A 20,106-nucleotide genomic window follows, 5' to 3' on the forward strand; every position below is an offset into this window, starting at 1 on the left:
CACTTCATCTCTGTCACTGCAGCTCCACTTATTTTCTCTCATCTCGCGGTATCTCTTTTCCTTGCTCAGGGCTTCGAATGGACCAGCACTATCGCTGCTGGTATATTCGTGTACAATAATAGTTTGTGATTGTTCGGAATGCCTGAATTTAATGCGGCATGATCATGCGGTTCAAGCACAACTGTTCACCCAAGTAAAAACAAAAATCCATCTAAAATCTCGAGATGAATTTGATTTTTGTAAGGCATCTCAGACCATCTGATTATCAGCCACGGCCAATCCAATACTGGATGCAGGCCTCAATCGTCAATTAAGGGGGAAGAAGATAGCGTGCGACCGTAGCTCACTCAGCACGTTGGTCAATGCGAGTTGGTGAAGATAACCTGACCCCATAAGACCTCCTACCCCCCTAATAATGTTCCACAGTCCTGAAAACAGCTCACAATATCTTGGTGACCACCAACCAGCATGTCTATCCTGAAGAAACGTAACTCGAAGCTGACCGTTGATTTAAGACAGGAGACGTAACAGTTTTTTTACATTTATTTTAGAATTGGCATTAGGTTCCTGAAGTGTACGCGTCCAGAAGCGGCCACGGTTTCACGTCCACAAACAACCGAAATTGTCCTTGTTAAGTAACCTTGAGGCTATGGACAAAAATATGCCACAACTTGTCCATTCGCATGTCATAAAACACGCACATTATGCACCAGCGGGAACACGCAATATAGCAGCGGGCGCTTTCACAGCGAATGAAATCGCAAAAACAAAAACACGGTGTTACATCGCCTAAATTAAGCACAATGACCACGGACACGGTATATGATACACGTATCCCAAATATAACACTTCTACCCAGTATAGTAACAAAATAGACGGGTCGCGTTTATCACGCGCATCAAACCGCATGGAACAAAGCGGTTGTGTTATTTCACTAAATGAATATTGCAAAACTGGCAGATGTATAATTAGTCATGGGATACGCGTGACTATATCCATTGATTGTTTAAATACTGACGCAGAATCTCAAAATGTATGTGCAACGCAAACGAGAAATATAACGCCGAGGTGAAAGGGGAACATCTGGAGAGGAACAACAAACATTCACCAATTTAGGACATCGGCCAAAGGAACCACGACAAACAGAACATTAAAAACCCAGAGAAACGATACAAACCAAGGACATCGAGTCCAGTAACGATTAACATTTTAATCCAAGCCACCAATCGTCCCCCTCGCACCGTCACTCGGCACCCACAACATCTCAAATGCACACAGGAAACAGCGTTAGAATGTATTGTTGTGTATCATATCTGCATCCCTGTACTCTATACGTTGTGGCACCCTCTGTCGGTCAGTTTGTTGTTATGTTTTGATGGATTATGGATGCATCAAAGCCAAATGACGCCTTCACCAGCAGCTTGCAACCAACGTTTCCTGACAGAGGACATATTGCGAATATGCAGTACATGGAATTGGGCGGATGACACGGTGGTAATACTGTATAAATGATTAATTAATTTCGTGTTCATCACACCACTTTAAACCACTGGCCACCACTGTATGTGGGCACAGGCGCGCACAAAGGTCAGTCAGTAATGGTGCTAAATTCATCAGCTGTGCACGGATCCTCTCACAGACTACAGATGAGTGGGAGCATCATCCAATCGTCTACTGCTCTTCACAGGAGACGTTGTTCGTGTTCTTGTGCCTGGCCGAGATAGCTCGAGTTCGTGAGGTTTGCTTCGCAGCAGCCGAACTTCCAAGTGATATTTGAATTCATTGATAACTTATTATGACCAGCGTGGTCAGCTACGGTAAAAAAAAATCCCATTAAACCGACACGGTATGTAGAGAGAGGCCTCATCCAGCTGTGAATTTGCCAGCGGTGTAAATATGATTACTTTTGTAGTATCATTGTTTACTTCACTGCGTCTCGTGACTTTTTTCCCAGGAGGGTCCTGCCAAGTTTTTTTGCAGCAGAGGGCGATGGTTGCCATGCATATAGTAATTCTAAATGAGTAATTTACTGGTATTTTTTTTTCTAATTTAGTCCATTTGGACTATGACGCTGGCACACAATGTGAACGTCATTCGACCGCTCTGTTTGGAACTGTGAACCTCTGCAGCAAGCGGTGAACGTACTATCGTTGGGCCATGTCACTACCCATGTTAGTTTATTAAGAGAACATGTGGTGCAGCGTTACGGATATAACACTGGCCCGTGTGATCTGAATAGTCTCATTGCTATGTGTGTGAACGTGAAAAAAACAAAGTACTGTACTCGAATACCAGTGTCCTGATGTACCTTTGACTGATGGGGACTGACGAATGCTAGCCAGCAAATAAAGTACACATATCTACACTTTCACAGGTCACCATTTGAGGTCCATATCACGGCTTTTCTGAAAACATGTTTGGGCAAGAGTGTCAAAACCATTTTCCTTTACTGGCTGGGGAATAAATAACCCCACAAAATAAATCACTGAACATTCAGGGTAAACATCCCCCAGGGTGAACAGAATATTTTATCCGAGGCGAGTTTAAGATTCTTATGAGCTGCACTCGTGAGTTATCTTGTTGCTGAAAATATATAGCCATATTCACCAGCTGTTAAAACACACCTCACAAGGCTGCAGTGTGTGATTGACTTTGGAATCCTATTATCCCTTGTGGGCTGTTTTGCTTGCATGTGATATACATTTGACTTTTGTCTCTAATGCCTGCCTCCAACATGTGTTTTTAGTTATACATGTATTATAGGCCAATGCAAGTGTCGGTCAATCAAACATAACTGAGCCAGCAGAAATTTAAAATCTATCGCCATATATTGCAGTGGCACCTAGGAATGTGTCTGTTCGTGGCAGCAACATTCCTGGTATGTGACAAGATGTGCCAGCTGTGAAACTCCCAAAGTACTATAACTAGAATGCCATCTGGCAGTAGGGCAGTCGTTGACACCCATTATAACCTTTGGTCATGAGACACTCCTCTTTTGGACCGTGGAGTGTTTTAAATTACAGTACTTGATTAACTGCAGACACCTGATTTGTTGATAAGTTGGTAAACAATAAATATAACAAATAAGCTGCCAATGGTCTAATGCATATATTCACATTTGTTATGCTTTGTGAGACATCAATTGACACACCAACATATCTCCAAGATAAGAAATAATTATTCACAGTCAATTTGACGTAAATAACACTACTTAGCAGGTGAAACATTGTGATGTTATGATGGCATTTTTGACACGTTTTATTTTTAACAATTGGACATTTTTTATTTTCAATGCCTAATTTAACCATTTAATGAGTATGGGGTAGGGTATTTTTGTAACAATATAAATTGTATATATTACCATACTGAGTACATTTGAAAAGTGATAATTTGTGACTATTACTGTATTGTGTTCGTGTCAATGTGCTCATGTTTTTCGTTGAAAAGATTAATTTCTGCACGGGTTTTCATCTGTAAATAAAATACAATTTCACATTTTAATATTTGATAGCACAATGCGTTTTGTTGAAATAACGGCATATTGTAAACCCCGTCTAATGGATAATCTGAAGTGAACCAATTGTCATAAAAACGGCAACATTAGCATGAAAGGTGAATGTTAAAACATTGTACTATGAATTATTATTCGGTTCTTTCGGTTAAGTCACGTCTAAAGATAAAATAATAAATTAAATTAAATAATAGAATACGACGTTTCGATTGCAACACAAGCAATCATCATCAGGTATAATGAAATAGCGACATACAATCTAACCAGAAAACTATAGACAGACATATTAGCAGACAGATATTACCAAGATACATAGCGAGAGCAACACAGGTAACAGAGAGGGGTGATCGTCTCTGTGTGGTGGCCTTAAATAGACAGAGGGGGGGGCGGAGGCAGAGAGAGGGAGGGGGGTTAGAGAAAAGTGTGTCTTTCTCCTGATTTTCAGGCTTGCTTGCCGTGTAATCGTTCTTGCAGCACCAATTGATATGCTAATTTTTTCTCTAACCCCCCTCCCTCTCTCTGCCTCCGCCCCCTCTGTCTATTTAAGGCCACCACACAGAGACGATCACCCCTCTCTGTTACCTGTGTTGCTCTCTCTATGTATCTTGGTAATATCTGTCTGCTAATATGTCTGTCTATAGTTTTCTGGTTAGATTTTATGTCGCTATTTCATTATACCTGATGATTGCTTGTGTTGCAATCGAAACGTCGTATTCTATTATTTAATTTAATTTATTATTTTATCTTTAGACGTGACTTAACCGAAAGAACCGAATAATAATTCCTGCAGTCACGAAAGTTCTAAAATTAAGATTGTACTATGAATTATCCCGCGCAGGCACCGCCAATGCGTGCGCAGTGGCCACCTAACGCGCGGGGTCCTCTCCTCATCAACCCCCCCCCTCCCAAACCCCTCCCCCCCATTGTTTATTTTTCCCAGTCTGCATAAACGAGCGCAGCCGATTTCCACCAACTCGATTGGTCAAGGCGTTGCGGGTCACGCGCTGCCTCGGCCAATAGCGGCGTTTCTTCGCCCGACGACCGCGCGCGTCCGAGCTGGGAAATACAAAGAGGAGGCGGGTGTGGGGGTGAGTGGGAGGGGCGGGTGAGTGGGAGGGGTGGCGATGAGTGGGAGGGGTGGGGGTGAGTGGGAGGGGCCGGGATGAGTGGTGGGGTGTGAGGGGCGGGGCTTAAGTGGGAGGGGTGGAGGTTGAGTGGGAGGGGCGAGGGTGAGTGGGAGGGGTGGGGGTGAGTGGGAGGGGCCGGGGTGGGGTGTGAGGGGCGGGGCTTGAGTGGTAGGGGTGGAGGTTGAGTGGGAGGGGCGGGGGTGAGTGGGAGGGGCGGGGGTGAGTGGGAGGGGCGGGGTGAGTGGGAGGGGTGGGGGTGAGTGGGAGGGGCGGGTGTGAGTGGGAGGGGCGGGTGTGAGTGGGAGGGGCGGGGGTGAGTGGGAGGGGCGGGGGTGAGTGGGAGGGGCGGGGGTGAGTGGGAGGGGCGGGGGTGAGTGGGAGGGGCGGGGGTGAGTGGGAGGGGCGGGGTGAGTGGGAGGGGCGGGGTGAGTGGGAGGGGTGGGGGTGAGTGGGAGGGGCGGGGGTGAGTGGGAGGGGCGGGGTGAGTGGGAGGGGTGGGGGTGAGTGGGAGGGGCGGGTGTGAGTGGGAGGGGCGGGTGTGAGTGGGAGGGGCGGGGGTGAGTGGGAGGGGCGGGGGTGAGTGGGAGGGGCGGGGGTGAGTGGGAGGGGCGGGGGTGAGTGGGAGGGGCGGGGGTGAGTGGGAGGGGCGGGGGTGAGTGGGAGGGGCGGGGTGAGTGGGAGGGGCGGGGTGAGTGGGAGGGGTGGGGGTGAGTGGGAGGGGCGGGGGTGAGTGGGAGGGGCGGGGGTGAGTGGGAGGGGCGGGGGTGAGTGGGAGGGGCGTGGGACGTCTCTACGGCCGCCATTTTTGTTGTCGCTTCTCTGAGAGCTGCAGCGGCGGCTGCGGCGGCGTCGGCGTCTGGCGGGGATCGACGTGCGAGAAAACGACGCTCGTAGTCGGGCGGATCCCGCTCGGGTGGAGTGGGGAGAATTTCTCACGAGAGGAGACAAGCATGCGGCATCGCGGTTAAATGTTGCGCCTCTCCATGCAGCCGCTTTTGCTCGGCCTGGTGCTGGCGGTGGCGGAGCGCGCGGGTGAGTTTCGCTTCGGATTTCCCCACCGCGATTGGTTCGCGGGCCCCCCTCCCCTCCCGCCCCTCATTAACATAATTATGCACGACGAGGACCAATGGGGATTGAGCGTTCGCTTTGACCGGCCCAACGCTGGCCAATGGCGAGCGAGGGTTCTGATTGCGGTGTGGGGAATGTTGGAAGCTCTCCGTGGCGGATTGAGAGATAATCTTGGCCTCGGGTCTCGGTGTTTTGTGAAACGCGTGCGCGCTTTGCGTGAGTGTGGTCGTGGGACGACGCCGTGTTTCGCATGATTTTACGCTTCTTATTCATCCTTGCTAATAAGTCTTGGTTTTTTTGGGAGGGGGGGGGGGGTGCGCGATTTTCGTCACAAAAACAACAACAACGCCGATGTTGCGCACGTTGTTGTACACTCAACACCGCCCCCCCCCCATCCTCTCGCCGTGTGCGAATATTTAATTGTGGGGAGCGGTGGTGGTGTAGCGTTTAGCAACCCGGCGACCCGAGTTCGATTCACACTCACGGCCAAACACCGATCTGAACCGGTCCCTGGGCCTATCCCCTAGGTCGACTCAGCCTCAAATGAAGTACCTGGTGTGGAAACATCGCCACTGGGGAGACAAAGGCGGTCAGGTGGTGCAGGCCACACCCACCCCCTCGTGTGCCGTGTCGGCCTTCATAGGTGCTCGCTAACAGCGCTTGCCCCTACAGTCTGTTCCAGGCTTTAAGGGGGATTTTTGTGTTGTTAATTCCTCTGCACCGACCACATGGGTGGGTGTCCTTCTGGGTCTGATGCGATGGTCGTGAATGACGAATGCCTTCAATCTCGCAGTAGTTTCACTGATGGTGCCACTTTCTCCGCTTGATTATTTATTGATGCGTACAGATACAGTGATTGGCGGTGATAACCCACGTGTGTACTTCATAAAATGCCACCCTCGTCATCACGTTGGCTTGATGTAAATGGGATAGTTTTAATAATTGGATCGGACGTAGAATGAACTTAATAATGGACCAAATCCACCTACGTTTGACCACTATGTTTTAGACCATAGCCTTTTTATATATTTCCAAGACGACTGCACGGATGTGCGTCACATGTACGCGTGCACAGCAAAAAACAACAATACAATTGGCAGCGAATGAAAGTGCTGTAATATCAATACACGCGCTGTTGTGTATATCAGTACGCCTGCATCACTTCCAAAACACTACAATGTGGATTTACATAACGCCTAGAGGTGGCCGCATACTAAGACGCTGTATACAGAAGCGGTGGGCCTTGTTTTTTTTTAAAAATAGTCGTAGGCAGAGGGGGGGAAACAAGTAAAGCTCCTGTAGCCTGGACTTGCACGGTGGCTTGGAGTTCCAGACCACGGGGGCAGGAGAGGTAAATGACCGACCCCTCCCGCCGAACAAAAAGGTTGATCGAGGGATTCTTCAGAAAGCCTGGGTTCCTCATCCAGTCAATGCAGTGGTTTGTGTGCTTAATCCCTTCTTGTACCTTTATCCGCAGTGGCGTGAGCAGTAATGGCAGAGCTGCACCCGGTTACCATTATATATATATTTTTTTACCATTCATCTTTTTTACTGTGCTGTACTTGACGCGCTTGCTAAAGGCTTTACGGCCAATGGCATATGCCACGCAGGGCCCAGGCCGCGAGTTCACTGTCCGCTCAAAACAAATGTTCCTTCAATTATTCATACGGTTTGATTTATTGGCAAGGAAGGGGAGTAGGCGACCCCGTACAGCCTTCCTCGGTGCTCCTGGTGTAGTCCCGTAAAGTGCACACAAAGTACCCTAATTAAAACTTGCTGCACGCGCATATTGAATGCACCACCGCATTGCCTAAAGTAGTGCAGTGCTGTAGTACGGCACTTGCTGTCCGGTGACTACGTGGGCCATATGCGTTGCAATTTTATCACGGGAAACAGGATAAGTGTTTTGTGAACGTTTACAGTTGTGAGCGTTTTCGTTTTGGAGCGTTTAGTTTTGAGTCGGCTACGTGCAGGGTAATGAATAGCTATGCACGTAGAACAATATTCAGAGAGACCTTAAGCTATTCCATTAACTGCGGTGTTTTTTTGGTTGTTGTGCAATCCAGTGCACCTATCGGCAATTGAAACAAAATGCTACACCTGGGGTACACTTCCAGTTCCACCCACCTACTTGCAAAAATATAACTTTTAAGAGCACACTTGCAGGTTTTCGTTCTGTGCCATGTGTTTTACTGTAAAGAGAACAGCAACATGTTTCGGTGATATGTTAGCAAACACGTTTTATGACCTTTGGATATTTTCACCGAATCTCAATGATATGTGGGATTAATGGGAACTTTTAACCTATGGATAGCATGCCACACGGACTTAATTTTTCGTAGAAATTCCATTTAGGTTTTTTGTGTGAGATTAATCCTTGTCACTGCGTAACTGTTAACATTTTTAATTTAAAGCTTTCGTGACTGCAGGGATTCATATTCTTGGTTCTTTCGGTAAAGTTACGTAGAAGGGAAACAATACAATAGTAAAAATATAAAACAATAAAATTCTCACGACGTTTCGACTGCAACACAAGCAATCATCATCAGGTGTGAAAAACACAGTAAGAAATTTTTATTTTATTGCTTTGTATTTTTATTATTGTATTGTTTCCCTTCTACGTAACTGTTAACATGGTGTATGACATGAAAACGTGATCTTTGTAAAAAAATGAAGTACCATAACTATAACGAACATACCACTGTGCTTTTGCCTCTTTCCCAGCTCCAGGAGAGGCACTGGCCAGGGCACCAGCAGGTACGCAATGAGCTTTGCTAATTTTCTGGTACAAGCAAATTACTCTAACGTAGTAATTTATTTTTTATTTTTTGGGATTGTTGAACCCAAAATAATGTAACGGCCCGCTTTTGAGCAGTGCCCATTTGCGCGTGGTTGGTTTGTGCAGACTCTCGGTGCTCTTCAGACCAGTTCGCATGTTGGAGCGGCAAGATAAAGTGCATTCCACTCAGCTGGCAGTGCGATGGCTGGGCCTCCTGCGAAGACAACAGCGATGAAGCCAACTGCCCCGGTAAAGTTGTCAGTGGGTTTTTCCTTCCAGTGTTTGCTTCATCATATGTATATTTGTCTTAAACGTCAAGGACACCATCTAGTTGGTGTAATGGGGTCTAAGTTACGTTACTGTGCTTTGGTTGAAGCTTTTGATAAAAAGACGAGTCCCTTCTACATTGCATGTGTTTACCAACGTGTCCAAAAGCCTACCAGTGTTACTTAAGACTTATTTTTAATTTAGCCTTCGAATTGGATATCGCTAATGGTTTAGACAACTCAGCGTTTTCTAGTCTTCACAGTATGCCTCAATTAGTTAATTATGCCGTTGCATATTCTATGGTTCTTTCGGTAAAGTCACGTTGATAGAAAAAATAATAACAATAAAAATGAAAATAAAGTGAATAAGTCCATTGCATTTTAAGTTCCAGCTTTTTAGAATAATTGTATAGTATGTGCTGTCATCTATGTGAAGATGGTCAAATTCCCTGTAAATGGCATCCTTTGATTTCTGTAGTGAGGAAAGTTCCATTCATTTATCTTGTCGTTCAAATTGAACAAAAGATGTGTGGTGCTGGGCACACTACTCGAGGGGATTATGGGTTTTAGTTTACGGAGCCTTTCACAGCCTTCATTGGTAGTGCTTTATTTTAAAAGAAACACAAGATTATTGTTTTCTTGATGGCCAAGATGGGTTTGCGTTTTGTAATTAATCTATGTTGACAGTTGAAGTTGCGCTTTACATATAGGGTAGTTTCCCCACTTGCAAAACCGTGAGGCCTTTTGTTATTTGTTTTTAAAGTGCTGTATATCCATGCAAAATTTGGTTGTTTTGTCTGTAGTCTTTTAGTGGCACATGGTGAGAATGTTCCCAATTATTCAAATGCCTGTATATATTTCTTCAGGGCGATTTCCCCTTTCTACTGTGCTGGAAGATGCAAGTAGCAGTGTTGAACCACTTATTTCCTTACAGTAGGAGCTGATGTTCACTTACATGGCACAACTACTCATTTAATTTGTTTTGCAGGCTGAATTGTACAGAAATGTTTAACTTAATTTCTTCAACATTATCCTTGGGTCTCACTAAAGCTTGACTATCTTCATAAAATACACCAACGCTATTTTCGAATTTGATATATGTTTATAGTGAACATACATTTTTAGATTTTCTTAATATGACACACATAATGCATAATCGATATGGAATATACGTTGATATTTTTTTACGTGTTTTTAATTTGTATCATAGTACCATAAATATTTGGTTGCAATGCATTTTAATGCATGCCATTTCCTTATTTATGACTTGCAAAAAGAACTACTCGTTTAACCGTCATAGAAGATTTATTTTTGTGCACGAGCATTTTCTCGTCAAAACAACAGACATAGCAAGGCTGAAATTGTTTAATCAACTTCTTTTCTAGATATACTTTAGCTGCAGTAAAATGTTTGCTCCAGAAATTAAGCACAGTGCACACATTATAGGCAGATTTAGAGTAGAAAAAATATATAAATTTTCTTTTTTTTGTTATGCAGAAGATACACTTTTCTTGAATACGTACCAGTGAATTTTTATTTTAAACCAAATACAGGTGGCATTTGTAATAATCACATTCCTTTAAGGAACTCATTCTCATGATTGAAAACGTCATGTGAAATGAACAGGGGTATTGTTTCTGTATCCATGAGTCATGGGCTTATATTTGATGTTACATTAATAGCATTTGGCATGTTTCCAATTGATGTTAAATTGTAATAGGTGGTTTATAAATGCTTTGTTTCTCACATCGTGAATGATCCAAATTCGTTCGGCTCAGTGATCCACACGGCATATTCATATCACTTGTAAATTAGAGTTATGTTTACGCTTCTGGTTATTCAACATTACAATAGTTAACATTCCCTGACCCTTTTTTCTTCTTGGTTCTTTCGGTAAAGTCACGTAGAAGGGAAATAATAAAATAATAAAACATAATAAAATAATTCTCACGACGTTTTGGCCACAATGCAAGCAGCCGTCCTCAGGTGAAGAACAGGTCTGTCGAGAAGACAGAGTCTGAATGTCTTCTCGACAGACCTGTTCTTCACCTGAGGACGGCTGCTTGCGTTGTGGCCAAAACGTCGTGAGAATTATTTTATTATGTTTTATTTTTATTATTTCCCTTCTACGTGACTTTACCGAAAGAACCAAGAAGTTGAATCCCTGCAGTCACGAAAGCTTTAAATCGAAAATTCCCTGACCCATATTAAATAAAATAATGGCTTTGTTCTCTCCCCTGAAGGACCAACGGAAGAGGTGTGGATCTACCAGAGTAGAGACCGGCCAGAAAACAAAGGCCCATCGGGGGACAACTCCCGCGTCCAGACCATGTTTGGCCTCTCCTCAGACTCTCAAAGTAAGGGTGACATTTTTGTCAAAACACACGTTTTGAATGCTCGTTACTCAACAACATTTGACCGATTTGTCAAATGAACAAGTGTGCATCATAAGTTAACTACCAAACTTAGGTATTTTTGGAAGAAAATTGCAAACATTGTATATTTAATGAAAGAAAGTAGTTGAATACAATTGAGAAATCGGTGACTTTTGATGCTGCTTTATTTATACTAGAGATGAGTGATTCATACCAAGGTTGCTCATATCTAATCATGACTAATAAGTTGATGGGCCCCTTTTTTGGTCAACCCAATGGGTTGTGTTTAAATCTGATTCCAATGAGCTGTTCACGTTCGATATAACTACTCTGCTTTGAAATTCTAATTAAAGTTTACTTTATTTATCAGAAAGCAATATAGCTGCTGACATGTGTGCACGATTCACAGAGAAGTGCCCCTCGGGCTGGCGTTATTACGAGGGCACAGCCAGCTGCTATCGGGCATATGCGACTGCTGACAGCTACTGGGAGGCTGCCCAGCTTTGCGGGCAGGCCGGAGGCTACCTGGCTACTCTCACAAGTGACTTGGAGTTGCAGTTCATTCTGAGCCAGGACTGGGGACTGGAAGAGCGAGATGGTCTACCACGTGAGCATGGCAGGTCAGTTGCCGAGTATGAGGCTGAGAAAATGTAATATTTTCTTTTAGAGTATGGGGTAAACGTGTGCATTTCTTTTAATGAAGACGAGCTGTGTTAACTTTCCTTTGTGTGTGCAGGTTTTGGGTAGGGTACCAATACATTGTCACAAACCGTAGTAAAAATTCACTGGAGGGCCACTGGCAAGAGGTTCACGCATGGGGTAAGTATGCCACCAATTGTTGGCTTGCATTACATTTTATATATTTTTGTTAAACGATTTAAATGTAATTGTAAAAGTTTCAAGCTAATTAATGGTCATGCAGCATTGTCTTGCGATGCGGTTGCATTTAGTGATGTTACATAGCTGAATGTGATTTAAAATTCAGTTGCTTATTATTATTCCTGATAAAAAAAATGTTTTATATTCAATGCATGTTTGCATGTTTTTATTACAACAATGTTTGTATTGAACTTTCATACACATGTAAGAACTGTTAAACACATGAATCAAAGCAACTACAGACAATTTAATTGATATCACGCTTTGCTCTGTCATTTAATTCCATTCGTTTATTTTTGTTTAAAGGAGTGGGCTCTCATCAAGAGGTGGTTCTTCCCCCAGACAAGGTTGTTAAAAAAAAATTGATATTTTTCCTCGTACCAAGTGTCACTGGCCTATTTTAAACACCATGATCAGGAGTGAATAATTAATCATTCTGACCCAAAACAATTTCATAACCACTGGCTGTTTTGACTTTTTTCCCCCCCCTTTAAGGTGCCCACTTTTGGGGCAGCCATCTCAGAGCAGGCAGAGGTACTGTGTGGCCAGCTGCAGTGCTTCCACTACCCAAGCTTGCGTCACCGTGGGCTGCACAGTTGGTATGCTGAGAACTGCAACCAGAAAGCTCCCTTCCTGTGCAAGCAAGGCAAGTCGCTGGCTGCTATTTGTATTTCTTAACATATTCCGAGATTAAAGCGTGTCATTTACTTTCCTTTGGGATGTTGCTGGTAAGTTCATAATTTCCAGCGGTAGTTTGTAATGTGTTGCCACTTATTTAACAATTTTCACGTAGTGGCCAGTTGGCTCAGAACACACAGCTGGCATCACTGAGCATCCTGTGTTCATATCCAGGAAGCCACCTATGATTAAACTTGAGAAACAAGTAAAGAGTGGGTAATCTCAGCCCACTCGCCAATTACTGCGTGACAAAATTGACACATTAAATTTGGCTGTGCACTTGGGCAAAATTCCAGGGAAGAATTATTTTAGCTGAGAATTTAAAAAATATCTGTCACTCATGCAATTAAATTTACTGTCATAGCAGGTGGGAAAGTGCTGTTTTGACTGTCTGAAACAAAGGTCACTTGAAGGGATCTCAAGAGGTAGTTTTATCCTCGGCGGTGGGCTGTTATATAACACGAACATGATGCCCATATCACAATTGGGATATGTCGGGAATGGGTAATAAATGTGCACATTTTCACCGATTTCGCACAGTAGGGAAATTGTAAAGTCAAATAGAATGGGCAACATCGGTAGCATGCTTAATACCTAGAATTTACTTAAACATATATACAATATGGTGTATACCTGTTGAACAAATAAAATCGTTCATCGGTTTTCACGAGCATCGATTAATCTCCCCCCCCCCCCATGTTATGGGTGCAATTGCAGAAAAGACGTGCATTGACATCCGAGAGAACGTGGTGGTGGAGGGCCAAGACTTCACGCCGCGAGGCAGTGACCCGTGCCTCATGTGCAAGTGTCACAAGGGCGAGGCCGAGACGTGCATCGCTGCCTTGTGCGAGCGTCCCCAGGCCTGCCAGCGTTTCCAGATGGATCCTCGTGAATGCTGCAAGTTTACCTGCCTTGACCCAGGTGGCTTACACACAGCTTTTCATCAGCAACACACTACAAATTACTGAACGCCAGAAATGTGGCCGATTCAAAGTACAAACCTGATGTTGCTATAAAGGGCAGCTGTTGAGAATTGTTTTCAATGGGTGTTCTTTACCATCCATAGGAGATGATCCAATGAATGGACTTGTGAAACCAACGTTGATATGAAATAATTGTGAGCTTCCATTATTGCTGGAAGGTTTGTGTTTTTCTCATGTCCCTCTGGTTTTGGTGGCATTTGTGTGCAGCTGGTGGTAGCTTCCTGGATGGGATGGCAAGTGGAATGCGTCTCATCGTGAGCTGCATCTCCTCCTTCCTCATCCTATCTCTCCTCCTCTTCCTGGTGCACCGTCTGCGCCAGCGGAGACGCGAGCATATTGAGTCGCTCATAGGCGCCAACTGTGAGTTACTTTGCATACCCCAACCACAATTGACACTCAATAATAACACTAAATGATCTTCTTGGTTCTTTCGGTAAAGTCACGTAGAATGGAAATAATAAAAATAAAACATAATAAAATAAATTCTCACGACGTTTCGGCCACAACGCAAGCAGCCGTCCTCAGGTGGAGAACAGGTCTGTCGAGAAGACAGAGTCTGAATGACAGAGTCTGAATGACTGTCTTCTCGACAGACCTGTTCTCCACCTGAGGACGGCTGCTTGCGTTGTGGCCGAAACGTTGTGAGAATTTATTTTATTGTTTTATTTTTATTATTTCCATTCTACGTGACTTTACCGAAAGAACCAAGAAGATGAATCCCTGCAGTCACGAAAGCTTTAAATCGAAACACTAAATGACTTAACAGAATTCTACCATCACATCCAAAGGGCATTACATAACAATCACAGTCATTTACTATTCACCCAGTATTATTCTAATTGCTTAATTTTTTTGGCCACTTCAAATGTATTGAGCCATAGCCTCTTTCTTTTTAGTCTTACTTTAATGCCACATTACGTTTAGCATATTCCAAGTTCACCGATTTATTTTCGGGTGTAGCCCTTCATTGCAAATGAGAATCAACATTTCAATGCGCATTGTCATTAGCGAAATTTGCCACAATGTAAATAAATGAATGCAATAAACCCTAAATTTACAGTTTATCAAGGGGTAGGATAAATAATTCTTACAGCATTAATGGTTTTAAATTTGTTGCAACATCCTCCTGTACATCTAAGTGGTATAGTAACTTTAGGTAGTTGTATAAAAAAATGCACATTTGTTTACAGGATGAAGACATTGCTTGAGTGTTTATTTTCAAATATTAACAATTCATGCTTTAGGAATACTCAGCATTGAGGGTTTATGGGTCCTTTGTGTAGATGTAGGCGTGTGTTAGCAGGCTAAATCTGGTATCACTAGCTTTTTTGCCCGTCCAAGGACAGGTGTATATTGCAGTAAATCTGAAATGTTCAATAGAAAAATTGTTCAGCTCATGATTATTAATGAGGGGGGGGGGGTTGCCCTATGTGGAGTGATGTCACCCGCTAATGGTTATTGGGGAGGGGAGCAGCATGTTGAGTGTGCGACCTTGTGCTTTAGTGTAAATTTCACACGGGCATGAATATTAATGAAGGGGGGGGGGGCCTCTTTTGCAGTGACGTCACGCACGGATGTAGCCCTGTTGCTTATATATTTTTTAGGGTCACTTTCTGTAAAGAAACGTCATTGGAAGCGACTTTGCATAATTATTTAATTCAGATCGACCTTCCTCTGCCTTAGTGTAAAAATCCACCCACTCATGAATATTAATCAGGTGGGCCTCATGTGGAGTGACGTCACACGCAGGACTGACAGACATTTCTGGGCGATTATAGTAGGTAATTGCCCTTGATACAAATTCATAGTGTGTGAACTTTGTTCTGCAAACCTAGAGGACCGAGTTTAATTCATAACAGTTAACATCACTCGTGATTATCTGAATTGGTACTCAGCCTCCAAGGTTGACTCTGCCTGAAATACCTGATGCGCTGAGTAAACATCCATATTGGGGAGACAAAATTGGCCAGGATTTTTATTATTATTTCTTGTTCCAGCAGTCCGTAATGCTACAACAGCGACGTTTGTCTTTTTGTGCAGTGCACCACCTAGGTTTGGGTCGAGGCCGCATGCATGGTTTTGAGTTGGGCCCCGAGTCACTGGGCACAGGCTTCACGCCACTGCACCTCTCCGATGACGGCGAGGGTGGAGCCTTCCATTTCAGCGAACCGCCCCCGCCCTACACGGCTTACAAGTCTCCCGACTCACCCCCACCTCCTGAGGACCCTCCACCAGCCTATGAACTGGCAGTCAGCACTGCTCCGACACCGGCTGCTGATACTGGTGTGTGGTTGCGCAGCACCAACCATGGAGAAGTGAGGGGGGTTGGTAGAGATAAGTAGAGGGTAGGAAAGTGGAGTCGGCAACTAAAAGGCACCTGCCTGCCCTCGCGCCTGCTACTTAATACCATCACCCTGTGAGCTGGCCAAGCCACACCAACACACCTTCATACCAAATGTAACGCCTACTCCAATGCACATCTTCGCCAGCGTGACTTTTGAAATGTTTAAGACACCCTGTTTCTTGGCAAGGGTTTGTACCTCCTGACTTAGAAGTCACCAGCTGTTACTTTCACACAGTCTCACTGGGCATGGGTCCCAGCAGTGGAATGTGAGTTGGTAAAGCTTGACAGCCCCTGGTGTGATCGCATACTGGTGTCACACTATTGGTGTCCAATATGAAAATGTTAATATCATGGCTTGTGAGTTTGAAGCCCTCCTTGAAGGTATTAATGTACTCTACACTCCAGCATCTCTTGAGATATTTATATAGACCTATATTGCAGATGTTCTCAGTCTTGGTAAGACATCTTTATGAACTGTATGAGACAGTGTTCATTTTAATGACCAGGGAATAAAAAAAATAACACGGTCAAAAAATATGAATTAGGCATTCTGCACCTCCACATCCATTTGCCAAAAGGTACTCTCTTAAGGCAGTGGTTCTTAATCTTTACTACAGCTTTGCACCTCTTTGGGTTTTCAACCGTTAAAAAAAGTGTTTATAAATACATCGGTTTGATGAAACAATAGTTGTATTTACGTGCTCGTGCTTAATTTGTTTCATGTCTCACACATCTATAAAGGGCATCTCACAGCCCCAGGGGGTGTGCGCACCCCAGGTTAAGAACCACTGCTCAAAGGTGTGTGCACATGCCCTTGTGTTCTTTTTAGGCGATGGGGAACGCTACCACCGCCTCGTAGCGGATGACGCAGGGATGGCACTGGGCTGTGGTCCCGAGGGGCCGGTGCACCCCGAGGCGGGCAGCACAGCCGTCGCCATGGTGTCCCCGTGCGCCGATGGCAGCGCGATGGCGCTGCTCATGTCTCAGCCCAACAGTGATGGTGGCGAAGATGCTGCGATGGTCGAAGCGGCCTGCGCTGGGGAGGGACGCCTCACACGCAGCAAGAGTAGCCAGAGTGCTGCATCTGTCAGCACAGCGGTGTGATCATCATCACCACCACCTCTTAGTTTCCTCACTTATACTGGTAGGAACCACCCGGTTCCACTAGCCCACAGGGGATTATTGTGTCTGTCTGTCGTGCATCCAAAAATGGGAGGGGTGGGGCTGGGTAGAGAGGGGAGGGTGGGGAAGGGCTGGGTGGGGTGGGGCTGGGTGGGGAGGGGCTGGGAGGGGTGGGGCTGGGTGGGGAGGGGCTGGTCACCCCGTGGTGCCCTTATAAAAGTCAACGTTTAACCTACTCACGCCGGCTTGTGCCCGCCCTCGGTCGGCCATATTTGCGGAATACACCACGCCGCCGTTGACCCTGGCCATTGACAGAGCAACCCAACGTTCTTACTAACTCCCTCTGCAGGAATGTGTTTTTCTTTCCATTTTTCTGTCATCTCCCCAAAAGTATTTTAAAACATTATCATTACTGTTATGTTCTTCAACTATGAAAGTGTTCGGTTGCAGTCTCCTGGGCTGCAGAGTGGGGTTGTCAGAGTGTGTGCGCAGTTGAAGCATTTTCAGAAAGGCTGTCGAAGTTGTGGTGGTCATGTGGCAGTGTTTTAATGCCTATGGGCATATATGTCATGAGCATGGTAATTTGGCAGCTATGACAATATGGGAGCTGTGTTTTCTGCTCCATGAGGTCAAAATTTAGTTTCATGTGCAAATTAAAGAATATTCTCCTTTGCCGGTTTCATTCTGCTGTACAACTTATTTTACTGCTGTTGAGAGCCTTGTAAACAAACTATCCTTAATGGCCAAGAAATTGTGTAAAAATACTTAAACTTTAATACTTATGTAGGCTAACCCATTCTGTAGTGCTGCCATCACATTGTGACACTGGCTTATAAGGAGGTATGACATGCATGGTTATCATGCCATTCCCCATCATAACGTAATAAAAACAGCTATAAGTTAGAAATTTCCATATTTTTACGTCAGATAAATCAATGTTTCTTATTCTATAGACTTCCAATGCAGCATGCTCGTGCAACAATGTAATCATGATTTGCCAGAAAGTATCCCAGGTAGTTTCAGTGTTTACGGGAACTCGGGAGTCATGTGCATCACCATCGATAATTAATGTGGCAACCAGCAAAATCTAATTTGAGCATATTCATAGTCTGAGAGAAACATTTTATAGTCTCTAATCATAAAGTGAAAGGACATTTAAATTCCTTAGAATTTCATTATTTTAACATTACCCTACCTCTGCCAGACGGATTTCACTTGGTACATAACAAAGTGTAAATATCAATGGTATTCCATAGGAATAATTTTAATTCTAAACTTGACCTTGGTACTAAACATGTTTTATCAGGTTTGTTTTAAAACTGCAATGTATTTGTGGCATGTTTAAATTTGTTACCACCTTCGTAGTAGTGACATTAATATCCCAACTCTTTGTTAACTTTTTGCTTTCACCATATTCAATTTCCTTTTAACATACTCTTAACACTAATTATTTGGTTAGCACACTTTTTTTACTAAACGACACATTCCCCAACAAAAAGCTAAAATCGAGTGATGGAGATCATTCATTACTAAAGTTACTTGGGTGTTCCAATATCACCAGGCATTGGCCCCAGCTAAAATAATACTTGCCAACGTCACGAGCTTGCTTGGTTTCCCTCCACACATACCTTGGTTGGCATGGGGGCGACCGGGTGTGGCACTTTCACTCACTTCGAACATTCGCAAAGATTACGCTTGCATTCCAAGGTACACGAGGCAAAGCACCTCTAAGGGGGGCAGTGCTAATTAAGCAGGTGGTGGTTTAGGATTATTCCCATGAGTTGTCATTTTGAAAAAGTTGAGAGTTGATCAAAAACCATTTGTTTTCCCCCAAGCAAGGAGACTTGTAAACAAGAGTTAAGCAAATGTGTTGCAAAATTATCATTTTTGACAAACACTTTTTGGTTGTATTTGCTGTGGTGATTGGTGAAGTTTTTTTCCATGCCTATATTGTCATGTGGACATAGGAACTTGCAGTACAAATTTGGTGTTGGTATTTTGTCCCAAATGTGGCACCGTTTTACATGATAAAAGTTCAGTGATAAATTTCTCTCAATGCACTTTCCCTCGTCAAATGTCTTCTGACCACAATTGTATAAGTCATGCCATTCAATAATAATGACATTGGTAGTTACACTGGATAAAGATGGGTCATCTGTAATAGTTCCTTTTCATGAGTGTATAAATAGTGCTCTGGTGGAACAATGTTCCGAATTCTGAAGTTGCTTAAAGGAAATGTACAGTTCAGGGACGATCAGGGTAGCGAGGTACATCTACGCCCATGAACATTGCAGATGACTTGCAGATTTTAATTTACGAGGTGTTTGTTGCTGTAGGTTTAACTTTATAATGTGCCATTGATGCTATAGTGTATATATAATTATCACTACCCTTCCAGTACCAGAAGTAGCAATCGTGTACTGCTTTTCTGCATAGGAATGTTAAATGGCTTGGCACCGAGCTAGGCATACGTATTGTGTGGCGTTTATTGAAAGCTGCTTATGATTGCGATGTTGTAGCTTTAAGAGTCAAGGTAGGGATTTGTAAATCAGTTGTGGCATGCAGCAGGATGGCAGTTAAACGTTTATATAAACTAATCCACAAGCTTTGCTTTTGTGCTGCGAGCATTAAGAAACTCTACGTTGCAGTTTGTGTTTCTAGCACATTTTGGTGCATCAAGAGCTTGGCTGCATTATGGCCTCGGTCATTGCATTGGCTAGTTGTGCACCGTTTCATGTAAACACCATTTTTTTTAAGTAAACAAATTGAAATGTACATTTGAATCCATTGTGTAGCTGTTCAGATTGTACCAATCTTACAATGTTTTTTTTTTTGCATCTTGCAGCATGTGGCACATTTTTATTGCATTGTCCTGTGTTGAAGTCAATTTATTTAACCGAATATTGCCACCCAGTACAACTTTGGTGTAGTATTAATAAATCACTTCAATGCAGTTACTGTTGAGCTTGAGTAC

The 20,106-nt window shown here is 43.9% G+C and overlaps 1 protein-coding gene across 1 annotated transcript; it reads left to right on the top strand.

Annotated features, from left to right (window-relative positions):
• The first annotated feature begins 5,419 nt into the window (after positions 1 to 5,419).
• On the top strand, positions 5,420 to 17,231 carry DGCR2 (DiGeorge syndrome critical region gene 2). The gene is made up of 12 exons (XM_078857621.1): positions 5,420 to 5,670; positions 8,431 to 8,463; positions 8,612 to 8,734; positions 10,995 to 11,108; positions 11,536 to 11,746; positions 11,863 to 11,945; positions 12,312 to 12,352; positions 12,501 to 12,651; positions 13,401 to 13,604; positions 13,874 to 14,026; positions 15,707 to 15,949; positions 16,840 to 17,231. The coding sequence occupies exons 1-12, from the start codon at positions 5,607 to 5,609 to the stop codon at positions 17,112 to 17,114; spliced, it is 1,695 nt and encodes a 564-aa protein (XP_078713747.1). The 5' UTR covers positions 5,420 to 5,606; the 3' UTR covers positions 17,115 to 17,231.
• Positions 17,232 to 20,106: the final 2,875 nt, after the last annotated feature.

The sequence above is a fragment of the Lampetra fluviatilis genome, chromosome 6, assembly GCF_964198595.1.
Source record: "Lampetra fluviatilis chromosome 6, kcLamFluv1.1, whole genome shotgun sequence".
Classification (NCBI taxonomy): domain Eukaryota; kingdom Metazoa; phylum Chordata; class Hyperoartia; order Petromyzontiformes; family Petromyzontidae; genus Lampetra; species Lampetra fluviatilis.

What these genes read in the sequence shown, in the direction of transcription:
- DGCR2 (XM_078857621.1), top strand. Translation starts at nt 5,607, where the DNA reads ATGTTGCGCCTCTCCATGCAGCCGCTTTTGCTCGGCCTGGTGCTGGCG. An exon ending in TGGTTCTTCCCCCAGACAAG is followed by an intron (nt 12,353 to 12,500) that starts GTTGTTAAAAAA and finishes CCCCCCTTTAAG; the next exon opens with GTGCCCACTTTTGGGGCAGC. An exon ending in GACACCGGCTGCTGATACTG is followed by an intron (nt 15,950 to 16,839) that starts GTGTGTGGTTGC and finishes TGTTCTTTTTAG; the next exon opens with GCGATGGGGAACGCTACCAC.